General features: G+C 35.5%; 1 protein-coding gene across 1 annotated transcript in view; it reads right to left on the bottom strand.

The window, feature by feature from the left end:
• The window catches only part of cert (ceramide transfer protein), a 27,858-nt gene that overhangs the window by 262 nt on the left and 17,596 nt on the right, over positions 1–10,000 (bottom strand). The window contains exons 7-12 of the mRNA XM_086548715.1: positions 9,433–9,636; positions 8,617–8,775; positions 8,197–8,422; positions 5,505–5,713; positions 5,037–5,169; positions 1–3,530 (exon numbers count right to left, since the gene is read on the bottom strand). The exon at positions 1–3,530 is cut by the window's left edge and continues 262 nt beyond it. Of these exons, the coding sequence (XP_086404841.1) occupies positions 3,361–3,530; positions 5,037–5,169; positions 5,505–5,713; positions 8,197–8,422; positions 8,617–8,775; positions 9,433–9,636 (1,101 nt within the window). The 3' untranslated portion in view covers positions 1–3,360. The remainder of the gene's footprint in view (positions 3,531–5,036; positions 5,170–5,504; positions 5,714–8,196; positions 8,423–8,616; positions 8,776–9,432; positions 9,637–10,000) is intronic.

The raw sequence follows: 10,000 nt of genomic DNA on the forward strand, positions 1-10,000 counted from the left end.
TGCACTAAGAGACTGAGAAAACTACTGGTGCATTTGTTAATACCTCTGATCAGGCTCTGAGGCTTATGATAAAGAAAGCTTTGAAGATCAGCTGCTCTCAGGACCTGGTCAAAGTTATAGTGTCTCTTATTGGGAAACATCTCTTCCAACATACTGTAAAAGTAATCAGGTTAAATGTACTCTAAAGACTTTCATACCAATTTTTTTTGTTTGAAAAACCTGATTTTCACATCCTATTACTTAAAAACTTTGTAAAACAGATAATCAATGCTGAGGTTGTATGTACCACTATCCTAGAAGCTTATTGTTACGAATGACATTATAATTGGAAACTGTGCTTTTCAATGTTCTGATCTGTAAATAGCACTCAAGGATCTAGTTCTCTTGAGCATATAAAAATATGCATTGCGCATTTTGAAGCAAAAGCCTGAACACATAAATCTAAAGATACATCTCTAAGGTCAATAACAAAGGCATGTGCAGTAACACTCTTGGTACTATCTCCTAACTTGTATCACTGGCCTAAACACTATAGAATGTAAAATGAGAACAACAGACAGCATCCAAAAATAGAATAGCAATGGAAAAAATAAGAATAAAGTTAATGAAAATAAACACTCTTGACTTGATCATGCAGACAAAAGCTAATCAACAGCACACCTTGTAGGTTCGTGGAAGTACACATCAAAACAACTCACTGAACATGATGCATTTGCCTAATCACCTAATTCATCAGTATAAAATTAAATCCAACATATCTCAGCACAGCATTCTAAAATTTCATACACTAAACACACAGGAAATCAGTAGCTTATTAAAATCCAATCTACATTTATCAAAGTACCTGCAAATAATGGCTAGCTTGCCTGCATAGTTTGAAGATCTCTCTCTCACTGCTGCTATGCTACCAATAAATAATATCTGAGAAAATGACATAAAACAACAATTAGCCAATTCACAAAGCTTTTAAGGACTAGCACTTGAGAACTGTCAATGACCAAAGAACTTTTTAAACAAAAATGCAAACCTTATTACATGAAATATATCAGACATAATGTGTCTAGTGAAATATTATATTTGGCTACTTGACACATCTTACCTGCCTGACTCATTTAGTTATTCAAGTCTACAATGACCATTTGTTTCTCATATTCTTTCAAGTACAATCATAGATATAGCTCTCACAGTTCAGTGCTTCATACTGTATCACCATACATATTCAGCTTTGATACTGCCACAATGCAACACCATTCATTAGACTTTTGGGAGGATCAAACTATATTATCATTAAAAAAAGGCAAATAATATCAAAATGAACAGTAGTCCCATGCAGATATATTAACTGTGTGAACTTTCCACAACAAAACTTTTAGATTCATTGAATAAAGATTTTTTTCATAAAAAAGTCATTTAAATACTACACTATATCTAGAAGTGGGAATTCAAACATTATTGATAATTGCATAGTATTTACTGATGTTATGATATGCACTAGATATTATAGTAATGTCATTCGTAGACACAATGAATTTAAAATATTTCCTTTAATATAGTGATATAACTATGATTCCTTTTACTTGAAACTGATAGTAACCCTTTGGCCCCGGGCTTTAGGCATGCTATCTTCTCCAAAAGCACAGCTTTAGCAATTTGTGAAGTGTGAGAATGAACATTCTTTCCATTTCAACACATATACTTAATCACACACACACGATGGGTGGTTATGTATGGGAGGATCAAAAGAGGAGGATAGAAAGTAGGCATACATGCTATAGCACACCTAACTGAATCAAACAAGACCACAAGCCCTAAAGTCTTCATGACATGACCCTGGGCCTATCAAATGATCTTCACATGACACAATCCAGGGCCCAGGGGTTAACTGTATGTAACTTTCAGTCTCCATTCAAAACTTGGTTAATTCATTTTTCATTGTAGTTTAATCTAGATCTCTTCAATCTACATCAATTCAGTACTCACAACATATCATGGCATGGCATTAAACATCAGTATAAATAGACAGCCTTCATAAGAACATAATCAACCTTTTCATTAATTCACAGGCATAAAAGGGGCATCTAGAATGTAAAATCATCTCCATCAGCTTCTCCAGTATTTGGAGCGGGATAAGTCATAGATGTAAGTGTTCTTTCATTCTTGACAAACATCCACTATGTTTACCATTTATACATCTTCTAAACCATTATACCTTATCATCTTGTTTTTGATCAATGTGCAGTGACTGACCAAAAGGGAAAACAAAATAAAAATTATCAATGAACCTGAGATATTGTAGTTTTTAGTTTTTTCTTGCATTAAATGATCTTATTTTCCTCTCACTCCCCAGTAGCTTCTCATCTTATAACACAAATTTTACATATTAAGTTTACAATATCAATACAAGTCTTATTTCTATAGGCAATACTATCCTTCCTTCTATGAAATACCAATAAAATAGACAAATGCAGACACTTCTTGCCTTACAAAATAAATGACTGGCATGCATTGTTACAAAACCCTGTTGCAAATGAAATTCAGTAACTGTTTTGGCTATTGAATTGTGCGTAAGAGTGATGACAGTGAGAAACTGGCCCTTTTAGGCATTCTAGTACCAATTGCCATCATGCCCTGTTGCTCTCAAAGAGCCACAGGCCACACACCAGCTTGGCTTCAACGTAACTTTACAGCCTTAGCCACAATTTCACTATCAAGTTGTGTGACATTTAGCTACTTCCTTTGATATTATTGTATGAACAGAAAATGTCCACTGACAATACCTTAATGGAGTTTTTCATACATATGGATATAGGTGTTGGTGAGTAGGCATGTTAAGTGTGTAGGGGTAAGTGTGTTGGAGTAGGTGTATAGTTAGAGGCATATAGGTGGAGGTGTGTAGGGGTAAGTGTATAGGGGTAAGTGTGTAGTAATAAGCATGTAGGGATAAGTGAGTAGGGAAAATGTGTAGGGGTAAGTGTGTAGGGGGAGGTCTATAGGTGGAGGTGTGGAGGTGTGCATGTGCGTGTGTGTGCGTGTGTGTGCGTGTGTGTGTGTGTGCATGTGCGTGCATGTGCAAGCGTGTGCGTGTTCATGTGCATGTGCATGTGGGTGTGCATGTGTTTGTTTGTGTGTGTAATGTAATGACATATCTAGTTTTCTTTTATTTTCCAGTTGTGTCTTACATTATTTTTGGCTTATGTACTAGCTTCAGGAACCTAAGAACTCCATAAGTCGAGGAATGTCTACCCAGTTGATGGCTACCTTTTGTGCTATCATCAAGACATTCAAAACAAAAGCTCATTTACACAATACTCATTTAAACCTTTTTTCTCAACAATGATTCTCTCTCCAAACAGGACACAATCAACCCCTCCAGTGTTTGCTGTGGTCCTTGATCTTCAAACCCGAGAAGGCGATGGGCTGGTCCGCACACTTGTCCACAACGTACTGGGTAAACCTCTTCAGGAACTTTGGATACTCACGCTTGTACACTGAACGCAGAACTGAGGCTGGGGCCCATCCTCCAGGGTTCACTGTACAGAGGGAGATAATGCTAGAAAAACTTGGCTGACTAAATAATCAAACACTGGTGACCAGTTGTTTTAGTTCTTGATATCTATACTGCAATCCCTTTTTCTGAAGACACTAACTGATCATATTCAGAAGAAAAAAAATCATATAATTACGATACTGTTTCCAAAGGCACAAAAGGACATTATTCAAAGTGAAATGTTTAAATAAATCAAGCATAAAATCTTCTCTTATTCAAATCATCCATTCTCCATGTGATGTTAAACTTTATTATCTATACAACTGGACTAGTACTGTAATCAGTGATGGTATGATTAATTAATAATGGAATTGAGAATTGAATGAATCAATATTTCCATGATTTCTGGGTTTTAGAACAATTCTTTACCCATTCGTGCCGGTTGACATGCTATTATGTCAGCATAATATTTCGCTCTTTCTGGGTGACATCCTAGAACATCAAGAACTCTTCATTATATATGCACATAATCATAGGAGTTCCATTTGTATAGACACATTCTTATTCACTTGTAAAAATAATGTAAACAAATACAAAAAGTCTGATAATCACCCTGTTGAAGAGAGCCTGGGTTTACATATGCGTATTACTGCTCCCACTGAGATAACGAGCGTGCAGTGACTTAGCATAAGACTTCTCCTGGCAAATTGCTCTGCTGCGCCTCTATCAGTGCTTTTCACCCACACATTTCAACAGGGTGATAATAGGATGTTTCTTTACCTATTTACATTATTTTCACACATATACAAATGGAACCCTATGACTATGTGCATATGCAACGATGTGAAACATAAATTTTGAGGGAGAGTTAATGATGTGGTTGGAAATCAACTGGCAGGAGAAAATTATTCGCATGACATGATATCACATCACCCTGCATCAATGGGTAGAGTTTTTTTTTTAGTAAAATGGAATAAGATGCGTTTTAATTAAACTTGTGTTGCAATATAAACTAATCTGAAATATGATCATAAATCTAAACTTTAAGTCGAGTACAAACAAAAGCAAGTCTATCTGCATATACAAAGGAATGTTTTCAGGTTTCTTCTATAACATTAAGCTGTATCTATTAACTTTTTCCTATTCATATATAAATCTATCATCTCAATAAATATACCATGTTCATAATGCAAATCATGATTTTTTCTAAACTAATAACAACACTGAAAAAAAGTATCCAGCTATATATTTTTTTAAAGAATCAGAATAAAAATTCATACTGGAATCAAAACATTTTGGTGGAATAAACAGAGGTATCAGAATCATTAGAAATCATAAATTCATCTGTCTAAATCAGAAATGATACCAACAGAGCATCATCTTCCCCATATTTTGAAAATCCTACATTAACTCTCAGTTGGTAAAATCAATAAAAAATAAGAATGTGAATAATAAAGAAAATCTTGAATGTTTAAAAGAAAAGTATATTCACATTCAAAGCCATTCCCTGTTTAGTATACAAAAAATATACAATTTATATAATACATACCCACTGAACAGTACGTTATTTTAACCAACAGATTGTCTCGTGTTATGGGCTGTCCCTCTGCTGGTGGAGGGTCAATGAATGTTTGGCACACAAAACACACTGTCAAGTCTACCCGTACACATTTCCCATCATTCTGAAATTAAGAAGATATAAAACACCTCAGATTTTCAACATATATGTTATATTTGTTTTGATGATGATGTCTTATTCAGTCTTTATATATATGTATACAATTACAACTACATATACATGTGCAACACAAAAAGTAAACACCCACTGCGCACGCACACACTCTCTCTTACATTTACCCATATGGGGACACACAAACATACACATGTGTATACAAACACACATTTAGATTTACACATATACTCACAGAAGTGGAAGAGTTTGTAACCATACATTATCATGACTCTCATCCTTACTGAGGTCAATAAAAGAATTTTTAAAAATCCTCATTATACTAACTGGAGCATCAGGATGTTCAGTAGACTGATTGCAGACTATCCAGGTGTCATGGGCTTCACCATTGGCTGGGTCAGAGGATGATATCTCCCGTAGGTGCGACCAGAAGAGTGCATCACGCTGAGCAGTCGGCCAGACTCTCTTGTGAAGTTGCAGGAATATGAGTGTGTCCGCAGATATCCTGTCTAAGACTGTCATCTGCTCTATGCTTGCTGGAAAAGATTATAGCAGCTCTCTAAGTCTTGAATGATGACATCCAGAAAACATATATCAAGGCAACTACTTAACATCATGTAAATAACTTTTTTTTATAGGGCAGTCAATTAGAAAAAACATAAAATTATAAATCTAAGTCCCTGGCATATGTATGCAACTGCAAATATCTACTCTTCATCAAAGAAATGCATAATAGTTACCCCATCCAAAGGGGAGTGTTGTATCTGGTAACATGTTCCTTCTTATTTACATTTTGCAAATCTATTAACTTTCAGAAAAATTAGTATCCCATCCCACAAAAAATAATCACATATTGAGGAATTATTTCTATTATTATCTTTTTTGTATCTTGACTGCATATTTTTGATATAACATTTTTAAGAATTCCCATTCATCAGTGGGGCACTCCCAAAATGAACATTATCTTTTCCTAAATATTCTCAATGTGAAATGAACAATTAATTCATACAATATGATAAAAGGAGAATGTATGAATAAACTTCAATAAACTTAAAAAGGAAGAAAAAATATTTGTCTTTACATATTAACTCATTGCAGACAGGAGCAACACTTTCATGATATGAGTGTTTCTGATCATATGTGAGGCATGTAAGGTGCCACTGTCAGATTGGCTGTTTTGTCAAGTGGAACTAGGAGTGACAGGAAGGAGTGTCTATAGTTGTAAAATTTTGTTTTTTATTTGTTACAATATTGAAAATGTTCCTACATACTTCAGACTCCTCCTTCCATATATTTGTGATAGTGATATTACATGAGTTAGTGTATATTCCTCCCTTATGGAGACTAAAGACTAAACTACAATAATTCTTCGTCTAAACAATGTTATAACCATACCATTACCCACTCTAAGTCTCATAACATGACTAAAAACAAAAAAGTGGAGATTTTCAGTGCTCTAATGTATAAATGAGCACGAGTTGGGAGGAAAAATTGGTTGTAGGGCGAAGTTTGATTCTTACTCGTTCTACCAAACCTATAGAATGACAGCCCCTCACCAATTACATAAGCCTATCTGCAATGTGAAGTTTAACCCATTCTTGAGAGAGTGCATGTATACATGCATTATTGAGTGTGATTTTTTCTTAAACAAATAAAAAACTCCCAAAGGAGTCACTAAGGAGTCAATTAGTATGCCTACCTGACCTTATCTGTTTACTCCATTTTTTAAATTTTCAAGAGAATTTTTAGTTTTATTAATATTATCATCCTCTTCAAGCAATAACAATAACATCTATAATAACAATCGTCATAGAAATGAAAAAAAATCACAAAAATTCAAGGAATGTTGTAAATGGAGTAAGGTCTGTTAGGCTATTTACTGAATCCTTTATGAATAGGATCTTGTGGAACCTTCTATGAAAAAAAAAAAAAAAAAAAAAAAAAAAAAAAAAAAAAAAAAAAAAAAAAAAAAAATCAATGGGTTAATGTACTATTAGGCAATGGAATTGGAAACACAGCCAGATAGGTTTGTGAAGGTCTACCTATACAAGATTCATTATATATGTATGAATTCCTACATAAGATTCTATAACTGACATATCTGATAATATAATTTTCTTTGCGAAATTATTTTTTCTAATCCATACCTTTCTCTAATAGTGTTATCATTATCCCATATTCCTGCTTAACCCATTCATGCCAGATGACATGATATTACATCATGGGAATATTTTGTTCCCTCTAAATACACATTTTACTTAGTAACCTGTGTATATACTCAATGCACTTGCATTTGTATAGATACATTGTGCTTGAGATCTTGCACATGGAGGCAGTGTATTCGTTATCTTCACGGCTGGAGCAGCCAGCAAAAAAAAAAAACACCCAGTCGCTAATGGGTTAACCATAAAACAGGTTTTAGTTTCATGGGGGGGGGGGGGGGAGAGAGAGAGAGAGAGAGAGAGAGAGAGAGAGAGAGAGAGAGAGAGAGAGAGAGAGAGAGAGAGAGAGAGAGAGAGAGAGAGAGAGAGAGAGAGAGAGAGAGAGAGAGAGAGAGAAACAGCACTTCCCATTCATTCACCCATTTGAGCCAGGGCTTACATTTGCCTAATACCACTCTAGCTGACTAGATAACAAGCACACACACTGACCAAGCGTAAGATCTCTTCCAGCACGAAGCTGTGCTGCGCCTCTCAGAATGTTTTGCACCCACTCAGTTCAATTCCAATAATAGGAGTTGTATGTATTTGTTTACAATATTTTCACTAGTGAAGAAAACTGTCTATACAAATGATACTCCTATGAGTATATCCATACATAACAATGTAGCTCATGTGACAGGATGTCATCTGCTGGGAGCAAAATATTCCCCTGACGAGATATCTCATCTGGCATGAATGGGTTAAGAATTCATAACTGCAGAAAGTTTGTACTTTCAGTTAATCCAATCTTAATGTATACTATAAAGATCTAAGGTATAACTGATCAAGTCTGCTAACATAAATTAGAGGAAACTCACTATCCCACTCAAATCTAACATCAGGTGACCAGAAGTGATGGACCATTTCATGGGCAGTAGCACCTCTGACTTGGTGGACTGCCTTCAGAGGGTCAACCACCAGGCCATCTTTTTCAAGCTCTCTTCGGTACATCTTCATTTCACCTTCTTCGGCAAATAACTGCCAAACACCCCCTTCCACATCTTGTTGTGCATAGCCAAGCTGCTCCATCGTCAGCTTCTCAATCTATCAAATAAAAATAAAAGAATAAATATTATAAGTAGAATTACATAAATTATAAACATAGCTCAGTAAACAATTAAGTAAAATAAATATACCAAACACAGGAATTTATTACAATAGAATCTATGTTTTGAAGTTGTGCACTTCTAACCCTTCTTTGGCTCCCCACCTTAAAAACAAAGAAGAAAAAGACTGACCTGTGGCCATAGAGGATGTGTAGTTGCAGACTTCTGAGGAGCTGCTAGTTGCTTCTGACGCAGACGTTCACGGAACTCCTCCTCTTCGTCCATTTTGTCCAGCGCTGACTCAACTGCATCAAAGAATTCATCCTCTCCTATAACACTATGAGGTCCTTCCTGTTAAGGCAATAAATAAATCTATGGTAAGAAATGGAAAGAATGTAAACTAAATGTAGACACAAAACAAAGAGATTAATAAATATTAACCCTCTCTGGACGGGTGGTACAGTACTGTACCGCTCATTCAAAAGCCCAGTGGCCGGGCGGCACAGTATTGTGCCAGCCATTTAATTGATTTAGGCCTAATAATTCGAACGCCCCGGCATTGGGACATTCAAGGCTGGAATGCCCCCCGTCGTAAGTGGGTTAATTACAATTACCATTTCGTCAATACCAAAGAACCTTTCTACAAATCAAATCTATCTAAAAATGTATAAGTTAACTATGGCTCAACAACATAAAGGAAAAAACAAGCATAATAAGTTGCACACACTGCTTGCTAATACTGCACAACTAAATTACTCCCTTCCTTAATTCCAGTTAAAACTTATACATATTCAAATCAGGCTTAAAAGACTGTTATAACATCAAAAATTTAACAAATGGCTGTTCAATGTTTATCTGGTAAGTGTTGGTTTCCCAGTAGTGTCTTGGGGCAATGTTTTGCTCATGAACAAATACTTAAGTAACAACAAAGAGGGAAGACACCAAACAATCCATTTTATATTCAAAACCATTCCATATACTCATTACTAAATCACCCTTTTCACAAACCTCATAGTCTGGTCCACCCATGACTACTACTCTTCTGCTAGCCTGTGTCTCTTGTGTGCTGTGCGCAAGGGCATGCTTTAGCTTTTCCTCTAGTCGCTTTCTCTTCTCCGCTTCACGCTCGAGTCGCCTCCTAAAGGATTCTTCTCTTTGGTTCATAACTTCCACACAATGACTTAATGTGGTAAGGATCCCTGCAGTTGTTGCCTGCATAAGATGAGTCAAAATGTTTATCATTTTGGATAATTTTTCTTGGAAGATAAATACATTCCAAATAATATATTTTTTCTCTATCATCCATTTTACACTGCATATTGAGAAGGAGAATATAAGTCTATACAGAAGTGCATGAAGCTTGAAACAGGTTACCTAAGCGTATATGCTACACGATATGCCTAGGTATGGCACAAAAAGGATGATGCATAAATAATGAATAAATGACAATGGCAAAAGAAATCTTGAGAAGGAGAAGTCTAGGTATAGATTATATGATAAAAGGCAAATGCGATACAGACACATGACAAAGCTTTGTGAAAGAAATACTGCTGGTATGTAAATGACACACAAATAT

This window comes from Penaeus japonicus, unplaced genomic scaffold (genome assembly GCF_977035675.1).
Source record: "Penaeus japonicus unplaced genomic scaffold, GWHDUDI00000001_assembly GWHDUDI00000021, whole genome shotgun sequence".
NCBI classification, from domain to species: Eukaryota; Metazoa; Arthropoda; class Malacostraca; order Decapoda; family Penaeidae; genus Penaeus; species Penaeus japonicus.